Raw genomic sequence first — 21,493 nt, 5'->3', positions numbered from 1 at the left:
TACTGAGGTAAAAGCAACACTGTGATGAAAGAGAGTTAGAGAATCACCCTAGTCAATTACTTGAACACAATCAATTGCAGACAATCTGGAAATCTTGATGATGATCCATAACCAACCACTAGTTTTTCATAAAGTTGGATTGGATTGGATGAGCACAACAAATTAATACAAATTCGAAAATGTAGGTTCAATATTGTTTCAATTAAAACAGAGTGTCCAATAGCCTACATCATGTGAATGTTGCAGAACTTGCTGAATGACGATATTCTTCTCATCTCATAGTTTCAGAAATTACCCATCTATATATATAATGCCAAATATTGATTTACATATCCCTAACTAGTAAATAAAGGCAAATATAAGACACGTGTAAAAGATGTGCCACATAATCATATTATCATAGTATTTTATAATTTCATATTTGGGTCAAAAGTAGTTAGAATTGGGTGCTCTGGAACGGAGGAAGAGAGCAAAAGAAAAAAAAAAAGAAGGGCCTGATTGGAACTCTGCAGGAATTTTGAGGGCTATAATTGGTTCTTTATTTGTTCAGTGAACACTGAAGAAGAAGAGACTTGTGAGTGAAGACAAGGAATTATTAAGAGTAAAGAATATGATTAACTTGTACATGATATTAGGGTGTCATAATCAAAAGGATTAAGGAGGAAGATCATATAGCACACCTGTTAAAAGGGTTTTGTTCATGACGTTGCTCCATTGCCATGTGTCTAATTAGCATCCTCCACAAGGCACCCACCTCAATCAATCTTTAAGAAATAAACAAAAGTTGGAAGAAAAAATTGAGGTCTTATATTAAGCATTTTGCTAAATATATATATATAAAGATAAGCTGGCAGAAGATTTCTTCTTCCACACTGATTCTCCTTCTTTTGAACATTCCTTTCTTCAGTTGCTCAATTACTCTTTGATTCTTTTCTTCCTTCCCTTTTAAAACAAGGGCACACAGAAAATCTTGGTGACAGTCAAAACACAAACACAGAGAAGTAAACGAAAGAAGTAAGAAGAAGAAGATAACAATGGCGGATTGGGGGCCGGTAGTGATAGCAGTGGTGCTGTTCGTGCTGCTAAGTCCAGGGCTGTTGTTCCAGCTCCCTGGGAGGGGAAGAGTGGTGGAGTTCGGGAGCATGCATACCAGTGGGATTTCCATCCTCGTCCACACCATCATCTTCTTTGGCCTCCTCACCATCTTCCTCATCGCTATTGGCGTTCACATCTACACTGGATGAGACCATATGCCTATTTAGCTACCGATTTGGTTTTAAGATTTGCTTTCCCATTTTCATTTTTTTAATGTTTGTTTGACAGGATTTTACTACTGCTTTGACTTGTTCAGATTGTTTTGTTTGTTTTCAACACTCTGGAATTCTAGTTTTTCAGAAGATGAAGCAATGAAACAAATAATGTTTAATCAATGGGATCATATTTTATGTTTATCAAAATAGAAATTGTGTTTTATAATTTATTGCTAGTTCGAAAATGTTTATGTACTAGAAAGCACTTTTGTTCATAAGTGTCGCTATACATATTATGTATAGCGTGGAAAAACAAAACACTTGTTTGTACCAAAATTAGCACAACTCAATTTCTACCATCAAATTCAGACCCCCCAAAGAAAAAAAAAATAAAAATTTCTACCATGAATGGGCCGATTTTGTGGTTAGTCAATTAAAGCCCAATTGTCAAAAAAACCAGCATAAACTTAACAAATTCATGTCCAAAGGCCCAAAAGCCCATCAGACAGCACTGGATGTTAAAGAAACATTGGCCAACGATTGGTCAACCAGAAAAGACAAGGAGTCATCGGATAAAGTATGTTCGATTAAGATTATAGAAATCAATTAATGTCTATAAAGCCAAATTAAATGGCTGTTAAAAACAAATAATGATTGAATCCTCCAAAATAACAAGTTCATTTCTTTTCTTAAAACTCATAAATTTAACAGATAATGTTAATTTATGAACTAAAAGGAAAATCAAGGTTTCTGTCAATACATAGCGTTTCATAATTGATTCTGAAAAAGAAATTATTGGGTTAAATAAACAAAGATCAGAGGATTTGTTTATTTAAAGATTTTTAGCTAATCCCAAAAGACCGTTGCTTTTATTTGGTTAAAGGCGTGAACATCCAATTTTGAACCCAAAGTTGACCTCGACAACTGATGGTAAGTCAAACTGCATAAGGAAGGCATGACAACCGCATTAAATGTGATTTGAACCGTGAAGATTAGTCGCGCCAACTTGCTTACACCAGCTAAATCATGAGAATTAAGAAAAAAATCGGTACTTAATCAGAACACTCCTTTGCCAAGCGTACAAAACCAAGGAACTAAAAAGGTTATAAACAACCGAAAGAGATTTGATTCAAGGGACAACCAATCTCTCTCAAGAACAAACAACTTATTTGAACAAACTTTCAAATACACTCAACTCAAACAACTTGTCAAATGCGTCTCATAATAGACCAAAGGCCAAGACTTGAATCAAATCCTCTCCTAATCTTAAGTTCCTAGTTGACAACTCCTCATTGGAATTCTCTTCTTTTTCCAAACACATATTTTTTCTAATTCCCAATTGACAACTCCTGATCGTAATTACATTGCTATTGTTTGCCTTAATGCTCTACCAACATAAGACCAACGAGTGCAACACCATCGTCACATTACCTAATCATTCATCTTCTCTTCCTACTAGAAAAGTAAAACACTAGTAATGACACGCCTAATGCATATAGAGAAAACGTTAGCATTGAGCCCAAACTAGCCTTTTTTAACCAACAAACAACACATTGCAACTTTTCAAACAAAAAAAAAAAAAGCAACACATTGCAACTAAAATATAGCCTGCAAAAAATCTGAAGCATCGCAATGTTCTCCAGAAGCCCACAAACACTTTTGGCACGTACAACACTATTTGCCTCTTTCCCTCGTACTTAAGCTCAATTGACCCAATGGCCAATGAGATGTTCCAACTATTGTAGGGTAAAGAAGCCAATCATATATAATTCAGTCAGACATGCTTGATATATGTAGACAGAGAACGCTCCAAATATCTTTAAAACACCTAGCATAGTTTGATGTCATCTACTTAATATTTTTTGACAATTTCCTACGCAATTTTATCCTCCATTTGGTACTCCACTTCACTCAACTGACTTTTTCACACAGTTGAACATCGCTGCACGCTTTTGCTTCCACTTGCCAAACAATCAATTTTTCTTTAAGTTACATCATCATCTTGAATTATTTAGGATGGTATGCAGAGTGTTCATGCTGGTGTTTTACCTCTAATTCTAATGCCGCCACCCCCCCACCCCCCCACCCCCCGACATGACTTGTTTAGAGTTGTACTATTGCCTCTCTCTCTCTCTCTCTCTCTCTCTCTCTCTCATCAAAAACGACATTTGACCAAAATAATTGGTTATGGGACGACGATTTCTAGAGAATCAATCCCATGCCTTTTCATCCCCACGTGGATGGGTTGCTTTGCTGGCCCTGAAAGTGAAGCCATCCACATCCGTTCGTTTGAAATTAGAAACAAAAATGAAAAAAGAGCACGTTGAGATCAGGACATCAACAATTCCCATCCCTACCCCAAAAGCCAATTACCAACCTATTCGTTGAAAAACCTAAAATCAAGACCCTGTACCACAGTGTTTCTTTCGATAAGGGAAAGGAAATGAAAAATAACTGGGACATTCGAAAAGATGATGAGCATCCACAATCAACTTTATAAACTATCTTTTTAGATAAAATTTAGGGAGAACGTAAACAATTCACCTCCAACTATACTGTCTATCCAACTCCTAAAAAGAGAAATCTCTAAAAGCGCTCCTAAATATGAGAGAGAAAGAACTTCCAATGACTCCCTATAATTAAATGTTGTTTTACTTTAATGTTATTTTAAGTATTTATTTATTGCTAAATTTTAATTTTTTTTAAAAATTTCATATGAAGATGGAGCATTTATGCTAAACTTTAAAAAATAATAATAATTTATGATTCACTAAACCATGGAGCAAAGTTGGAGTTGAAATTTTATAAAGAGCTCCTGAAATAGTTTTATAGTGTTTTTAGCCAAATTTTAACTACAAAAATAAGGAGCATGATTGTGAATGCTCTAAGAAAAAGCACAACATAAAAAATTGTGCTTTCACATTAATAACTTTTTTCTATTTTATCATAAAAATGACCTCCAACGAAAAATAAAATAACAGCGTGACATAGACCTCACTCCATTTCTTATTTTGGTTAAGAAAAGCACAAATGAATAATGTAACCAGCTGAGCTATATAACTTTTACAAATTTGAGAACAAGAGATATGATATGTACGGAACAACAGCAAAATAGAAGTAAAAGAGGCTTAGCAAGCAACATCCCCTCCATCTCCTCGAAAGTAGGAATTCATTGGATGGAAGTACTTTAACATCATCCTTCAACAATTCACTATTAGAAGCCACTTCCACATATTCAGTAGAACATTAATAAACATTTTATCTACTGTTCATGCATCAACACTTCAAGAAGCCCTCTCGATTAATTTCGGCTATACATCGCTATATGCAGCCTCACCAGGACATTTGTGCTGCTCCATCCTCCTTCAATGAACATTTCCACTCTCTTGAACCACCCTCCTCTTCTTCACAATAACTTCCATGCTGCAGCAATAGAAAATATATACAGATGGTTATTAAACAATCTTCCCAGCATGATTACTTTACATTTTAAATGAAATTTCCCACTAGAAGTACCAACCAAGACAGCAAACAATACTTCCTGTGCATAAGGAACGGAAGGACAGATACCCCAAGTACACTATTAATCTTGTGGCAGGGGAAAATGCATCTGATTGACTAAGAGAAAGATCAGGGATGATGGCCCAGAAACAAATATATGTCAAACATGTGATTACAGGCCTTACCTTCCCAGCATCTTTCCTGGATTGACTTGATCAGAGAATATATCCCCAACTAATTATCCGCCATATATCACTTTCAATACCTAAGCATCACATCAACAAGCCAGAACTCTTAATGCTCATCTAATTGGAGCTACTTTCGATCCAAGCAGAGTTCTAACTTAATCTAATCTAAGAATTTGTTCTCTCAATCCACTCAAATGTCAAATCTCAAATGTCAAACCAGCACTTTTGGCATATATCCCAGTAGCATATTGAACAGAAGTGTTTATCTTCCTGAGCAGCCTCACACAGTAAAACAAAACCTTCCAGTTTGTTTCTGTTCTAGGAACTTCAAGATTGTAGGACACCCAAATTAACAGATCAGAAATATAAAGGAAAAACTATTCCTAGTTACACACAAAGGAAAAGGAACCCCACATCATGATATATAAGAAATTTGACAAATATTCAATCAAACATAAAACAAACATGCCCAACTCATTTTTCTTCACTTTCAAGAGGAAAAACAAAATTTTGAAGTTTTTCGACAATGAGATTTTGCATATAAGATACATAATATGTGGCGGCAATCAAAGTGGAAATAAGGAAAAATAAAGAGGTGGCACGTTAAATGTGTGCAAATCATGGTACTTTGGCCAAGCACATCAATAATTATTGAATTTAGGAAAAGAAACAATTATAGAAAGTAATTGCAATTTCAAAATTCATTACATCGCAATTGCTTTATTTCTAATTTTGAGTCTGCTTCATGTCTACAACCCTACACAGATGAGAACCCCAAAGAATCCATCCAAAACCTCCACTATTACTGACTATTAGAAGCATCAAGAATACATGAAGAAAAGAAAGAAAACAAAATTGCTTCATCCTTACTTTTCCTTTGGAAAAATATCATAACAATAAACAATTCCAATGAAGAAGTGCAGATCCAAGGGCAAGGCCGAATACTAAAGTTTTATTTGGTGAGCCATATGCAACACATGGATCGGTGCTCTCAAAAATGTAAGGCTAAAGTTCTAGTTGGTGTTACTTACATGATGGCAAATATATTTGTTTAGTTCTTCTCAATCACGAGCTATTCTAATTCTGATCAAATTTAGTCGGTCGATACCAAATAAATGTTAACTGATTTGATTATAATTCCAAATATTACCACTTTCTGTTCTGACTAAAAAATTTAATCTTAAATACATGTTTTCCTGGTTCTTTTCAAGAAGCAAATGGAAACAAATGATATAATCAATAAGAAAAACAGACAAACCTTTTAATACCAAGATTCCTGACAGCAAAGAAAATCCATAAACCATGGAACCAGACACAGATTACTCCAGGTCCAGGAAAAGGACAAAACAAACATTAATTACTATCAATAAACAGATAATTAAAAGCAAAAGCTATAATCTTTACCAGGAATCTCCTTTCGCGGTGATGACGGAGCCGACGCGTAACAAAGAATCGACTTTCCCAAAACAGAGAGGCTGGAGACGATGCCAGCCACGTAGAAGACCATAACCAATCCGAGAACCCAAGGCATCAATATGAAACCAATGAAGAAAGTCACCGATCCACAGAGCATCAGAGCCATCGAAATCCCCAGCATCAGCGAGGCGAACCCCGCTGGCGAAATCTGCGTCGCCGCCGCCGGCGGCCGCCTCGACGAAGACGGCGACGAGGAGGGCACCACCGGTGAGTGATCGGAGAACTGAATCGGCGTGGGAGGAGATCGGAGGAGGTTGAGAACCAGAGCCGATAGCTCGTAGAAAACCCTCGATTGCTGGTCTTGCTGGTCTTGCCTTCGCATCATCTTTTTTTAGCCCGAGAAAATTAGGGTATTGAGGTCAACAATGTTTAAAACCTAAAATTCTTTGAGAGAAAATCGAAATTCCTGAATATTGCTAGAAACGAGGCAAATGGATAAAAGAAATTGGAGAAGTCTATCTACAGCGTTGGTGTGATCGGATTGGTCTCTTTTCTTCTTGACCTTGGTAATAATTAAAATACAAGTGGTGAGTTTTGAGAGGCCGAGGTTTGTTTGTTTATCAAGATCTCTGAGAGCCGATTTTCTCTTCTTTTCTTTTCTCTCTCTCGGAAATCTTCTGTTTGGTTCGTAGGAAAAGAAAAAACAGACAACGGGAAAAAGAAAAGTCGGCTATAAATGGAAGCTCATTGCGCGGTTTATCCGGAAATAAAATATACAAAAACAAAAAACGAGATCAAAAAGAAGTTTGGATAGGAAGACACGTAAGCTGTGCGCATGTGGCACACGCGATGTGGATTGCAGTGGAAGTGCAGTCAGTGATGAGTGGGCGGGAACCAGATGACGTGGGACCTTATCTTCTCCCACAAACAACCGCCTCTAAATATTATTATTCTTTTTTGGCAAATAAAAAAAAACAAATATTATTCTTTTCTTTTTTTGGGTCAAGAATATTATTCTTTACTTCTTCCTTTTTTTTAAAAAAGAAAAAAAGAAAATTTATATTCGGCGCAAAAGTAAAATATTTTTTATAATTAATTTACAGGAAAAACCCTAAAAATTGATAGAATTTGTGAAAATGCGTAAGGTCGGTCAAATTGTTTTTAGCTGGATGATGCTTAATTAGGAGACATTTATAATTACATACTAATTAATACATAAATAGTCTTGTAAAATTGTGACAAACAAATAATCTGTTTTTATGAGGTGTGAGTTTGCTGAAATTATCGAGAAATTAATTGTTTTACTCATTATTAGGCAAGCTAATGAAATTAGGATTATGAGGTAATTCACCAATAATTGGAGAAATCTTTTAATCAGAACGTGTTAGATTTGGTTGAATGCAAGGGGTTGGAGACAGATATAATTGAGTTGATCCAGAGACGTGGCATTTGCAGGCCCTGAAAATATTGAATATTTAACAGTTGATGGTCATCGACGATGCCTTGTCGTGATTCATTATTTTAGCTTATCCCAAGAGAAGGTAGCATAGTAGAAGAATCTAACAAATAATTAGACTTGTCATGTTCGAATAGGTTATAAAACACATGTTCTTGAATATCTTCTGATGGGAAGATTGGTTTATCCCAATTGGAGTGGGAGAAATGGTTGTATGGTATTGAAACACGTAGACAGAGTTATAATTTAGATAGATGACAGAGTTGAGATTTCTCGTTTTTAGGATATAGTGTCTATATTCACTTATGTCACGTAGATGAGTTATACCATATGATCGTATTTCGGTAATTACTCGTAGCATAGATGTTAATTTTGACTTCTTACTCAGTGACAGACCTACAAAGTCATAAGGAGGTGCAGATGCACTTCTCCTCGTTGGAGAAAACGCTGCAAGTAGAAGCCAGAGGCTGACCTAGCAAGGTATTAACTTGGGCTAGCCTAAGTGACTTTTCTTGTCTTTCAACTCAAAATTAGATTTAGCCCACCTCTGCTAGCTAAGAGGTTAACTTGCAAATCTTTGCAAAGGCAAAAGTGTAAACACAATAAAATTTTCCCCGATTAGTGTGAAATTAATGTTAGTTGATATTAGAAACTATTTTTTTCTTTTTGAAAACATTAGAAACTTTACCTTGGACTAATTACGTTATGCATCAATTCTGAGTTGATAAACATGTGATCAACTATTTTTAGATTTTTTGGAAAAACTTTCATATCACTACCTTTCCTTTTCTTCCTACTATAGCTAAAAGAATTACTTCCATTACATTTTGTCATAGAGTTTCTATGAGAAAACTAGTCAAAGGCTTTTATTGTCATGAAATAGAGAAAACTATTATATTAATTTTGTGTTCTTGCTTGTATGAATAATGAATTAATGAATTAATTAGTTGCTGACATTTTTGTCTTCTATATATTATTTAATAGGTTATACTTTTATAATGTTGCCCCTTCGCTCAGGCGCACGCCACCTATTCGATAAAAGTCCTCTTTGAACCCTCATTTGCTGCACTGCTCTATGCTATTCGCTGTGTGCAACGTGAGCTTTTTATTTTTTATTTTTTTATTTATAGTTGTAAAATCTTTTGCCAAAATGACGTCATTTTGGATTAGGGGAAAAAAAGAATAATAATTAACCGCGCTGTAGACGGAAAAGGAATTCCTTTCGTAATAGGGATATTTTACTTCTTCTTTTTTTGGGGTCAAATGAAGTGACTTTGTTTATTTTTAAGAAAGAGTTCCTTACGTCACAACCACCAATTCTTTATAAAAGATCAGAAAATTCATAACTTGTTTTACATCCTCATCACCATGTCTGTGTTTTTCCTTTTTTTAAAATTTTTATTTTTTATTTTGAAAGAACTCTAAGTCTTTTATAAAAACTGATTCATCAATTAAGTCTTGTGTCAAGGAAGAAATTTTGTATTGATCAAGCTTTCAAAGTAAGTTTGAAGGTAATTCAAACCGATTCATGATATGTCTTTTTTTAATATAATTTTTTTAATAAAACTTTTAGTCTTTCAAAATTGCATATCCGCTAAAAAATTCTTAGGTCCGCAAGTGTTCCTACCACAATACCACCTACCTACCAAGTAGCACCAACTACTTAATTTATTATTCTCTAATTCAACAATTCATTAAAACTAATTGACTAATTAAACTCTAAAACCTAGCTAGGAAGAATTAATATAAGAGATATTTAGTTATATACCCATTCTTAACATTAGTGATATAGATAAATTCTACACTATTTAATTTCTATAAACAAACCCAAAAAATAACAACTGGCCCTATTGAATTTAATTTTTGATTATTAAATTACTTTGATGCTCTATTGAGTGTTTTAGGTTTTTTTTTAATGAGGTTTTGGGGTTAGACTTATTTTAAGAAAAATAATTTTATAATTTATAAAAAATTTAAAGCTTCTTTATTCTGTTATAAATAAATTTTAAGTGTATTTTAAAAATCAATTTCATATATTTTTTATATTATATAATTTAAATTCTTATATTTAATATAATAATAAATCTCCCTTAATATAATTCCTATAAAGTTTTACCTTGAATGATGAATAATTAATTTGTAGTTTGAAATGAGAAGTTTGGTTATATTCCCGACATGATCCTCCTTCCCCGATTTCACGCTCACGTTAGGCCCGCATAGATTGACAAATTTGTTCCATTGTCTTCTTCAAGGCATTGAAAAGTTATAGCTTTGATGTGAAACGTTTTTGTTGTGTCTCACGTGCTAATATTTAAACAATAATGGATTTTCATGCATCTTCTTGGATATGAATATATGCCACCTGTAAATGTATGCAATATTATGACATTGCAAGCTCGTCGTCTTGTAGCGGAGCTAGAAACCATGACATGGGACAATTTAGAGTTTTGAAGATTGAAGCAAAACCCAAACCATTCTTGATTCACATATATTCCTTGTTGTCTATATACAGAGAGAGAGAGAGAGAGAGAATCCCTCTACGCCTAATACATCACCATGTTTTTCTTGTAAGTCCAAGGAAATAAATATCAATTGGTGGTTCAAAGTGTTGTTTCTTTATTTAAATCCCACAAGCAACAAATGCAACCAACTGTCCCTTTCTCTTTTGCTTTCGAAATTAGACAACCCTCATGATCTTCAACATTGAGGGAATAGGCCTCGTGGGCCTCCACAACTAGAAGTATTTAGCTTCTTGGGCCGTTGGCCCGTGTTGTTTATAGCCTAGCTGATCTTGTTTAGCAAAATTCAAAGAGACTAGAATGAGAAGTTATAATAAAGGTCCTTAATTGCTGTCAAATCTAATGTAGAGTTATTGTTGAACTGTTGGATTAAGCCCGTCAACATAACCCCTCAATTACAGAAGCTGGTTATTTGGCCATGCACAGGGCAACTTAGAAAAATGCCTACCTTACAATATTGTAGATAAGATGGCCAAGGGCCGCAAGGCATACATTACACACACCAAAATCATACAGAGTCTAATATTAGAAAGATATATTATTAATTCCAAAGCAAAGCTTGCGAAGCTAAAAGAAAGAAAGCACAGTTGCTTGAGAGCATGCACACACAACTCTTCAGGTCCAGAGTTATGGCATAAGTCCATACAATTACAATATGGTCCTTTTTTGGTCAAATTTAAAAAAAGAAAAAAAAGAAGAAGAAACATAAAGGAACATACTGTCTCTTCTTATCAAAAGAAAATATGCATCACCATTCATGGCTGGCTGCTCTCCATACACACTTTCTATTATCATGGCAACCATCCTGCCATGTAATTACTCACGCTTGGACCTGCTGTGACCACTGATATTGGATCGTTCTGGTATCTGCAAAATTATTAACAAATACATTTGATGAGAAAGATGACTCAATGAAAAGATTCATCCATGCGCTTTGAAATTTCAGGTCTTGTTTAATATCAAGAATCCTTCCTAATTCCCCCCACCAATTCAACTGTCATTATTTTGAAAGTAGGTTTTCTCTGATCAGCAGTTTTGGTTCCTATATATCTATAGGCCAGATGAATGGCTTCCTCATGTAATTTAGAGGGCTTATCATAAATCCATAACTAGTACATACCCAATCTGTAACGTCGGCTCGCAGTCTAAGGGATGGAAGAAGCCATCGCCATGAGCTTGAGTTTGTTGCCGGCCGTACTCGTCAGCATTTGGATTCATTTGGAGTGAATTTACATGGTATCCCTCAAACAACTGCAAACCATAATAAAGTCACGTAGTCAATAACTATCTGAAATTTTTGCTAAGCATATATATGAACTGTTCTAGATATTCTACAATATCTTAATCAGTAAAAGTAAGTATTATGAAATATAAAATCAAGGTGAAGCCTAACAGAATGGAAAACCAATTAATTTGGTCAGATGTCGTTTTTGATGTGTGTGTGTGTGTGTGTGTGTGTGTGTGTGTGTTTGTGTGTGTGAGAGAGAGAGAGAGAGAGAGAGAAGCAATAGTACAACCCTAAACAAGTCATGTCGTTTTAGGGGAGGGGGCAATAGATTTAGAGGTAAAACAAAAGCATGAACACTTTGCATACCATCCTAAATAATTCAAGATTATGAAAAAAGTAAGTGCTGCACTTGGGAATTATATTTTCTATTCATAATCATTTAAAACTAGAATGGCTGGAAACATTGCCTACCCTTTGTTTCAGGGTCTTATTTGCTTCATTTAGCATGTGCTCCTGTGCGCCAATAAAAAACCATTGAATAAATATACTGGAAAATTATACATTTTTCTTTTTTGGTTGAAATGGAAGTAAAATAAACTCAACACGAAATACATAACGATAGATGTGTCCTCATACGTACCTTTCGCTGAAGATCTGTGAGCTGATCCAGCATGCATTGGGTCTGTAAAGTAAGAATATACTAAGTTACAGATATATTGTTTTAAGTCATGCAGGTTTTACTTGGAGGAAATTTGGAAAATCAGATTAGTTTTTTATTCACAGTCAGCTGAGAAGTATACTTGGAAAATCCAACCATGAGCATAAAATGCTAAAAACCCTTAAGCATGCAGGGAATTGTTGAGAATTACACACTAGATGTACAGTATACAAATGGTAAGGTGGTCAGGTTGGGTACCCGTGTCGATCTGATCTGCTTCAGAGACATATCCAGCTGCCTTTCAAGTGATTCAAGCTCTTTGCTGCTTAAAGGGCCAAGATCTTCTCCAAGAAGATTCCTAAGGTAGTAACAAGAAATGTCATATTTGGTAAAACCTAATTTTTAGTCTTTCAAACAATTTTGTATAACGGAAGATAGGAAGGACAATAACCTTTGGTTTCGTTGTAGGGCTTCATAACGTGCCTTGAGCTTCAAATACTCCTGCTGGCTACTCAATTCCTACGATCAGAGCAGCAGTAAGATAAGATGTATTCAGCTCAAAGATAAATTGGGTGAAAGATTCGAATTCAAAATATTTCCCCATGAGACACAACAATATAAGATTTCTTGGTTGGATTAAGATTAAGAATTGTTTGACATTTGAAGGAATAAACTGAGAGGGAGTGATACCATCAACAAATTCTCTCCATAAGTTTAATTATTAAAACCCATTGTCATAATATTTTTCAGTTGTTTATTTTTGTTTCCCATCAATATTCTTTATTATGTACAGTACTAAGCATAATTCCATCGCGACTAATTAAATAATAACACTGTATTACCAAGGCCTCCCTTGCAGATACATTTGTCTCTGGTGCTCCATAGTTGCACTTCTGGTACCTCTCAAGAGTTTTGAGCATGCTGTATAATAGTAACACAAAGAAACATGTAAAATCTTCCTTTGGAACTTAATTAATTACAAGGGCGTACAAAATACCAAGTGTGAATGATGGATTAGGGAATAAAATACAGAGATATCACAAGCCTGGGAGAGTGAGATATTCATTAAACAAATAATTAAAACATATATAAAAAGCAAACAAAGTACGAAATACCTTGTCATTTTAATTTATTGTTAGCTGAATCCTGAATGAGATGAATATTTATGAGAGCCTATATCTTCACTATAAAACCTTTAAACCTTATATAATAAATAAATAAAATACTCTCCAGCTTAATTTTCAATTAATTTCATATCTCATAACTTTAAACATAAATCTATAAATAAATTTAAACAAATATTATAATTCAGTTGGTACGTACAGGATCTAAGATGGATTTACTTCACCATTATCTTAGATACAGTTAACCAAAAAACAAAAGCAAAGCCTGTTAGATTTTGCAATTTATATGAGAAACAGAATATAACAAAAGCAAAGATGTATAATTTGGTAAAAATAGAGAGATATTTTACTGAGATTAGATAGATCACTGGCAAAAAGCTCTTAAATTAAAAGTACTATACTTGAAAGCAAGTTATTCTTGACAAGAAGAAGTCAGATCACAAACAGTGAACAAGAAAACCCTAAAGTCATCTGAAGCAGATAGTACTAAATGTGATTGAAAAACATCTGCGTCTGTCTTTCAGAGAGAAAGACAGAAGGCTGGATTTAATCCAATGGAAAATGAAGGAAAACTTGTATATTTAAAGGACCAAAATGAGGAACTGAAGAAACCGGGTAATTTAATCATTTGCTTTTTTGGCAATTTTAAAAATTGCTCGCCTCAAATATCCAGTCGAACAACAGATAAACCTGGGAGTCTGAATGCTTAATCGTACAAGACCCCGAGAAAAAGAAGAATAATTAAATAAAACAACAAAAGATTTGCAGGAGCAGAAGAGAATAAGAAGGAGAAAAATCATAGTAAATTTTTGTAACCAAAAAAGGAGAGAAAATAAGGTAAAACAAAACCCTAGCTAATCAATTGAGCTAGGCTCTTAGAGAGAGAGAGAGAGAAGGAGCGATCCTGTGAATCGCAGAGTTGTTGGATCAAATTGCAGGTTAGTTCATCTGAAAGTATGAGCCTTGACTCCTCCTCCGGGAAGAAAGTGAAGTGAGAGCTGAAAATCGAAAAAGAGCCACCATGATGAAGAAGAAAAGGAAACCGAAAACCTGAGAATAATTAAGCTTGAAATGCTTTGGATCGACCAGATCGCTTTCATGATGGCAAAAATTGAGAGATAATTGAATGAAAGGAAGGGAGAGCAAATTAAGAGAGAAAAAGGCGAGGAAGGGCTTTGGGAAAACCAAAACGCACTTTCACAGAGAGAGAGAGAGAGAGAGAGAGAGAGAGAGAGAGAGAGAGAGATAGAGAGATAGAGAAGCTAGGTATAACTAGCAATTAAGAGTGTTAAGAAATGAAACAGTAGATGAGAGAGAGAGAGATCTATCTCTCTATATCTATGTATCTTCTTTTGATGGCGTTTTCATTTTTTCCAGTTGCAGATCTAACAGCAATGCCAACGCAGAAACACTCAACCTGCTAAAAACACCGAGACATTCACCAAAGCGGCAATAAAAATCAAAAAAAAAAAAAAAAAAAACACCACGAAAATTCAAGAAAAGCACAAAAGCAAAACACAACAAAATCTTCACGAGGGAGCTTTGGCCAAAACGCTAGCTAGCAGATGACCACGACGAGAACTGAAAACAGCAAAAAACGGCCACCCAAGGCAACGCGTTGGAGATCTAAAAGAGCAGACAGCTTAACAGAAACAGATGATATATAGAAGAAAGAAACGAATTGATTAATAAATTAATGAATTAATTGATTTTCGTTTTATAAGAGAAGCAAAGGGAGAAACAAAAGTGCGGTGAAGAGAGAGATTGCCTGATTTGTATAAAATTGGAGCGTGGAAAAAAGCGGGTTTAGTTGTTTTGGTGAAAACAAAATAAATTTAAAAAAAAAAATACCTTGAGCTACTGCAAAACTCGTACAGCTTTCCTCTATTGGAGAAGATGATGAGAGCAACCTCAGCCTCGCAAAGAACGGAAAGCTCGTAGGCTTTCTTCAAAAGCCCGTTCCTTCGCTTCGCAAAGGTCACCTGCCTGTTGATCTTGTTCTCAATCCTCTTCAGCTCCACTCTCCCCCTCCCCATCTCTCTCTCTCTCCAAAACTATTTAATTTTCTTCTTCTTCTTCTTCTTATTATTATTATTTATTTCCCTTCCTCACTATACCACAGCAAACAAGAACAAGAACAACCGAGGAAACAAAGCTAAGCTGCCTGCCTCTTTTATATATATTTTAATTTTTTTCTTTTCTATTTTTCTATTTTTCTGTTTCTATTGCCTCAAGCCCTCTCTGATATTATTGTTTCCAGGTCCTTAAAACCATTACCAGGTCCTCTGGTTTTGCTTAGGGTTAAGAGAGTGGCTAATTAAGCTAACAATGATAAAGACAGTCTAAGCAGAAGGAATCAAATTAAATAATAAATAGTACCAAGTGACAGGGAAAGATCTGATGTGTGGATCCGACGGTGCTAAGGAGAGGACTGTTGGGCACGTGAGGAGCAGGTGACTTAGACCAATAGGGGAAAAGCGAGCGAAATGGGAGAAAACCTTAAAATGGGAGGAGGAGGAGGAGGAGTTGATGATGGCTTTGGCTTGGCTGGCAACTGGCAATCAATGCAAAGGTCCCAAGGGATACTACGTGTCGAAAGATGAACCCAACAACGTCTGATATCCACCTGACCATTTTCGGCCTCGGGCAATCATGTGACCTAACCTTAAGAAGGTGAGCCTTGGTATGTCCCCTCCTTTTACCTAAATACCCCTCCTTTTTGTCCCTACCCTCATTGGCTCATTCACCTTATTTGCCATTTTTATTAATTAAGAAAAATAATAAGCCATGCGAACGGGAATCTAACCGAGTGAAAAATGATATTGACTTGATCTTTTGTACTAAAAGAAAAACACCGTGGTAGTGTTAGTGTGTGTCTTAATTTTTCAGTTGCTAAAATTACTCCATTAATTTTGTACATCTTCTTTAAGGCTGCTGGTTTTTACTGGATTAAGTGGTAGGTTACAGCAACATCTAGAGATTCAATATTTCTAACCTCAAGTTAAACATGTTTTGATATGCTATAGTTTTTTTGTTCGCCTGTGTGTTTATATAAGTTGAAACCAATTAGTTCAAATTTACATATGTTGTTTTCTTTTCTGCTTAGAAAGTGAAATAATCATTATTTTAAGAAATAAAACATGTTTACCCAAACTGCCTAGACATGCATGGAGTCGAAACATTGCTCCAAATAAAACGATGGTTCTACTTCGATTAGACCTTAAGATCTGGGTTTTCGAGTGTGTTGTGTGCTAATTAAAACATGGTTTAGTGATTTGAGGTTTGCCACTTACCAAATACAAGTGTGTCCTAAGAATATATAAAGACAAAGTAAACAGCGAAACGTTTAATTATTAATTAGGAGGTAGACAAATTAATCCCTGCAAGGACATTTCCATGTGAAAAATCTTGTACAATTTTTAGAAACAGAAGTGAGAGGAAATTTTATACATAAAAGAAGGGATTTAAGGAGAGGACTTGTGGATCAAAGAAAGAAGGTGGCTGAAGCAAGGTTTTGCGTAAGGAGTGACGCAAAGTACACAATGATTTACAAGTAAAAGCAAAACCAGATGTTTAATGTCTAACCATATTCAACCCAACCAACTTTTTTCCCGATTAGTTATTTTTTGTTTTCTTTTCAGATTTCACTCTCAATTATTAAATCGGCATCACGGGAATATACCAATTCATGTTTTATGATCTTAATGTATAGGTATTGTCGCCAACTTAATTACCGTGTGAGCATTCAGTTGTTTGAGTTTTTTATTTTTATTTTTATAAGGTGGTAGTTTAAGTTATCTAGAAATTAAGTCTAAGAGAGCAAGTGATCATATATGTTGATAATGGAAAGTATATATTGGTAAGTTATCAGTGAAGAATTTGTTCAAAATAGGGAAGGCCAAACCAACCAATGTCTCATCATTCACGTCCTTGTCCGGTGCCGGCAAATTGTTAGATGTAGTTGTTTTTTTTCTTCTTAATTAATTACAAGAATTTCGTACATTTTAGTTACCTTAGCACATGCTATACAATATATCCATCACTGAAAAATATCTAGAGATAAAGTATTAATTTAATTTTGCAATTCGTTAAAGAATAATTAAAAGGCAGTGAAACATTTTTGGAGTAATTATTTCTCCAAACAAGGTCCTGAATTCGAATCCTAGCATTCATACTGTGTGTGTGAGCTTAGTGTGATCTCGCCCACCTCAATAGGAAATGTCCTCAAAAAGAAAAAGAAAAAAAGATAGTGAAACATTTTTGGATAAAGAAAAGTGCAAATTCACATGGCCCTAATTAATTAGTGGTCCATGGCATAAGTTTAAGTTGGTGTCCTACTAATTAATAATGGTGATCGACCCGTCACAAATCCAACTTTTTATTTCAATCTTTTTCCAAAGCTCACAAAATAAACAGTTTTATGATTTTGCAAAGCTATGGTGTTTTCATAATTATATTTGGTATTCTAATAGTCATCTCTTTTTGATAGTACTAAGAATTCGAGTCAGTCCACTATTTAATTTGGTGGCGGATTGCGAAGTAGGTTAGAATATGTATTGGTCCAGGTTTTCAGAAAAATTAAGTTTCAAAGAAATTCCCAATTGGTGTTTGAAAGTGCCACTCATAGAATTGAATAACAAGAATAAAGTTTCAACGTAAAACTCACGTAATTTTAACATTTTTATGTGTAAGTAAACAATCAGAATAATTCAAATTCTCATTTCAGATATAACTAAACATGCCATAAATTTAAAAGAAATTCCAAATTCGTTATTGAAAAGTGTTACTGATAAAATTGAATAATAAGTTAATATGTCATAATAACTCGAAATTATTGTATGAAACGAGTTGAGTTGTGTAATTTTTAATTAGAGATATATTTAATTAGTCCAAATACATTTGAACGTTACATTATTGTAACATCCGTATAACAATGTATATAGTAACCTATTGGGGGGCTAGGGTTTGAACCTTGTCTTGGCTAATTGAGTTGTGAATTTCTCCTATGAGAACAAACCAATATTAGAAACTAAGATTAGAAACCAAAAAGGAAAATTCGTGTTTGGTCAGACAGCAAAAAAGTAAAATAAAAATAAAAAAGAAGTAAACTATATGAAACTAAGTTTGTTCTTATCTTACAAATTTTAAGGTTGGAGCACAAAGTGTCTTTGTGCTTCCACTTTTTTCAGGTCAAACTCCATTAGATATAACTGTACCTTTTTCGTGAACATGGCCATCATGCATGTACTGAAAAAGTCGACTTGTAAATATGTGAAATGTTTTACAATTTTATATCTTTACATATTTGCAATGCATATCTATTCTAAAGTGAACTCCAAGAAGTCATATCAAACAAGCAAGCGACCATTTAAATTGATTTATGTCTTAATCTTAAATACATATCTTAATAATCTGAAATCTTACTTGACATAAAAGAATGTATACGTCAAACTTGAAGTGGATGTGGAGTCAGCCGGTTTTATGATTAAACATTTCAATTCAGGAATTTTTTGTTATTCTAGCGTACGAGAAATTATAGAATCATATTGGAGTATGGCTATGTAGTATAACTTGTACACTTGTTATAATATGAAAGTAGACGAGAAGGCTGATACAATGCATACAAAATTAATTTTCACCTCATATTTGAGTTAGATTTTACCATGAACATTTCTTATACATGTTGCATATCCGACAGCTATGATATGATTGAATCAGGGTTTAAATTTTGATGCATTTGAGGCAAAGATAAAAGAAGATAAGTAGCTAGAATCCAACTCAGAAACATTGGTGTGGTGGGGGCCGATAATATATCAAGCAGTGAGTTGAGACAAAATGAAGACCAACTGAAGTACCCCAAATTCTAAACGATGCGTTTTAAACACTGTAGAGTGGTCCAATGCTACAGGATTTGGAAGGTAGGGTAAAGTTTTGAATTTAGCCAATCAACTGGGTTTCTGGGTTTCTGGGTTTCACCTAAATGACATTGAATGATGGAAATAATACCTTATTATTTTCTGAAGGTATGGTCTATGTCCTTTATCTCCGTACACCATGATGGAAAGTGTTTAAAAAAAATCTAAGAATTCTACTCTTTTACAGCATATTTAAAATTACCGTCTCCAGTTATAAAACATGGAAACGCAGCCAAGGATAAAAAAATGGAACAGAAAGTGACAGAGGCATTTGGATCACAACTATTTGATTGTGACCACCGACCACCACCACCACCATCGTGCCTTCATATTCACCTCTCCCATCATCAATCCTAGTGGACCACTAAACACAGATGGCTACCTAGCTAGCTAGCTTTTCTGTTTCTGTTTTTTTTTTTCCTTCTTTTTTATTTTAGGCCCAAAAAAAAAAAAACGCAGAACTCGTACGTGAGAAAAAGAAAAAAGAAATCAACATCTGTAGCTGCTAGCAGTTGTTCATCAGCAGCCCACGGGGGCTCTTTGTGTTGTCAATTTTGGAATAATTTCCATTTCATAACCCTCATTGGATTTTTATATATAACCAAATTGGTTGCTCTCCAGTTTGTGATGTGGTACATTTGTAATGGGCTTGGTTTGATGAAATCATGAAAAAAGGGTTTTTAAGAATGTGGTGATGGTCGAAAAAAGTATGCTTCCGATGTTACTCCTCATGTATGCTTTTGCTTCTTTGGTGAAAATCATGACTTATACTCACAGTTTTGTGTTTTGCTTGCACTAGGGCTTTCGGGTTCATGCCTAATAATCTGAACATGTCGTTTCCAGCCTTAATTCGAACTATCAATTATCGTCGCAGAATATACTTAAGGCTAACTCGACATGTTTACGAATCGTTTTATATTCAAATCGACTTTAAAACTTGATATTAAGATATCTTCAGTCATTTCTAAATCAAAAACCTACACTCTTGTACTTCTCATTAAACCAAACCTACACTATGCTCTTATCCACACTCTTGACATTTTTTCCCTTTGAAAATGAGGGAGCAAAGCACAGAAAAAATGGTCAGATTTTCAATGCCCAGATTAGAAAGCATGTCTGAGGCCTAGAATAGTAGTCGATAAAGGAATTTGATGTCACAGCCAGCTTAGCTTGATAGCTTGTATGTGTGTAAGATTGTAAATCTTGTCACTTTCAATTATAATTCACAATCTAGGGTTTTATGAAGCTCTGAATGCGGTGGAGGGTGGGGACCAGCAAGCACATTTGATAAAAAGGAGGAGGAGGAGGAAATCCAATGGACACGGTTGAACAGAGAGTGGGCCCCCACCTGTCAGATTTATTTCCATTTTAGGGCGAACACCATCAACGTCAACCAGAATGATACGTGGACCTCTTTCCCATTTGGGCACATGTCTTTAAGGAAGTCACGTCTCAAGTGGGTTCCTCTTCTAATTCATCTTCATTTTCAAAAACACTGATCCAGTTTCTTTGCTGCCCGTTTTTTTTTTACTCTCCTTTCAAAGACGTCACTATTCTTTTTTTTGTCTCTCAGTGCACCCATTAATAATTCAAAGTCTCTTTATCTTTGAGTCTTTCTTTGCTCTTGTGATCAACAAGCGTTGGTAAAAGCAACAAGGAAGAAATAAAGAACGAACTATATGCTTGGCTTTTGCATCTGTTTAAGAATGTTATCATATCATCACTTCAAAAAGAAAAAGAAGAAAAATGAGCGTGTTAGGACCAGTCACCCACTCTTAAGTTGGTCAAAATTGACCGACTAATGTGTTCGACTAATTATAACATATGGCTAACTATAAAAATGAGCGTGTTAGTAATCATTAGTTTTCCATTTTGTTAAATTTGGAGAATTTATTGAGAATCCAATATTCAAACTAAAGCCTAACAAGAAATTCCAATAACAATAACTTGTTTTGTGTGTGATTAGTCAAATCCATGTTAGGTAATTGGCCGGCTAAGGACACGAGCTATGTACTAGAAGATGGGTTAATTAGGCATAATCATTTACTTAATTAACCTAGTAACTTCATCTTAGAAGGCATAACCATCTCAAAAACTACTCAATGTGGAGACACTAACGACTTATAATGTATGCACATGGCTTGCAACCCTAATCTTATCTACAAAAAAAACACAACACAAAGATACATATATGAAACCCAAACTCTCCCTTTTGCTTTGAGGCAACTCGTGTGTGAT

At 34.8% G+C, this 21,493-nt stretch overlaps 3 protein-coding genes across 6 annotated transcripts; 1 reads left to right on the top strand and 2 right to left on the bottom strand.

Annotated features, from left to right (window-relative positions):
- LOC18790196 lies at positions 943 to 1,495 on the top strand. The gene has a single exon (XM_007225813.2). The coding sequence runs from the start codon at positions 1,035 to 1,037 to the stop codon at positions 1,242 to 1,244; it is 210 nt and encodes a 69-aa protein (XP_007225875.1). The 5' UTR covers positions 943 to 1,034; the 3' UTR covers positions 1,245 to 1,495.
- On the bottom strand, positions 4,221 to 7,121 carry LOC18790223. 4 transcript variants are annotated; one of them, XM_020553979.1, is made up of 4 exons: positions 6,344 to 7,121; positions 6,198 to 6,215; positions 4,937 to 5,016; positions 4,221 to 4,673 (listed from the first exon to the last, which is right to left on the bottom strand). In XM_020553979.1, the coding sequence occupies exons 1-3, from the start codon at positions 6,738 to 6,740 to the stop codon at positions 4,967 to 4,969; spliced, it is 465 nt and encodes a 154-aa protein (XP_020409568.1). In that variant the 5' UTR covers positions 6,741 to 7,121; the 3' UTR covers positions 4,221 to 4,673; positions 4,937 to 4,966. The 4 variants fall into 4 exon arrangements, with proteins under 4 accessions (XP_020409568.1, XP_020409570.1, XP_020409569.1 ...); XM_020553981.1 differs by lacking the exon at positions 4,937 to 5,016 and having other exon boundaries at positions 6,344 to 7,120; XM_020553980.1 differs by lacking the exon at positions 6,198 to 6,215 and having other exon boundaries at positions 6,344 to 7,120.
- Positions 10,842 to 15,686, bottom strand: LOC18791211 (agamous-like MADS-box protein AGL9 homolog). Its single transcript, XM_007223746.2, has 8 exons — positions 15,192 to 15,686; positions 13,059 to 13,137; positions 12,668 to 12,735; positions 12,475 to 12,574; positions 12,199 to 12,240; positions 12,030 to 12,071; positions 11,451 to 11,581; positions 10,842 to 11,197 (listed from the first exon to the last, which is right to left on the bottom strand). The coding sequence occupies exons 1-8, from the start codon at positions 15,374 to 15,376 to the stop codon at positions 11,122 to 11,124; spliced, it is 723 nt and encodes a 240-aa protein (XP_007223808.1). The 5' UTR covers positions 15,377 to 15,686; the 3' UTR covers positions 10,842 to 11,121.

This window comes from Prunus persica, chromosome G1, assembly GCF_000346465.2.
Source record: "Prunus persica cultivar Lovell chromosome G1, Prunus_persica_NCBIv2, whole genome shotgun sequence".
Classification (NCBI taxonomy): domain Eukaryota; kingdom Viridiplantae; phylum Streptophyta; class Magnoliopsida; order Rosales; family Rosaceae; genus Prunus; species Prunus persica.
This window is presented reverse-complemented; position numbering and strand designations above follow the sequence as displayed.

What these genes read in the sequence shown, in the direction of transcription:
- LOC18791211 (XM_007223746.2), bottom strand. Translation starts at nt 15,376, where the DNA reads ATGGGGAGGGGGAGAGTGGAGCTGAAGAGGATTGAGAACAAGATCAAC. An exon ending in GAGTTTTGCAGTAGCTCAAG is followed by an intron (nt 13,138 to 15,191) that starts GTATTTTTTTTT and finishes ACTATTATACAG; the next exon opens with CATGCTCAAAACTCTTGAGA. An exon ending in GAGCCGACGTTACAGATTGG is followed by an intron (nt 11,198 to 11,450) that starts GTATGTACTAGT and finishes ATAATTTTGCAG; the next exon opens with ATACCAGAACGATCCAATAT.
- LOC18790196 (XM_007225813.2), top strand. Translation starts at nt 1,035, where the DNA reads ATGGCGGATTGGGGGCCGGTAGTGATAGCAGTGGTGCTGTTCGTGCTG.
- LOC18790223 (XM_020553979.1), bottom strand. Translation starts at nt 6,740, where the DNA reads ATGATGCGAAGGCAAGACCAGCAAGACCAGCAATCGAGGGTTTTCTAC.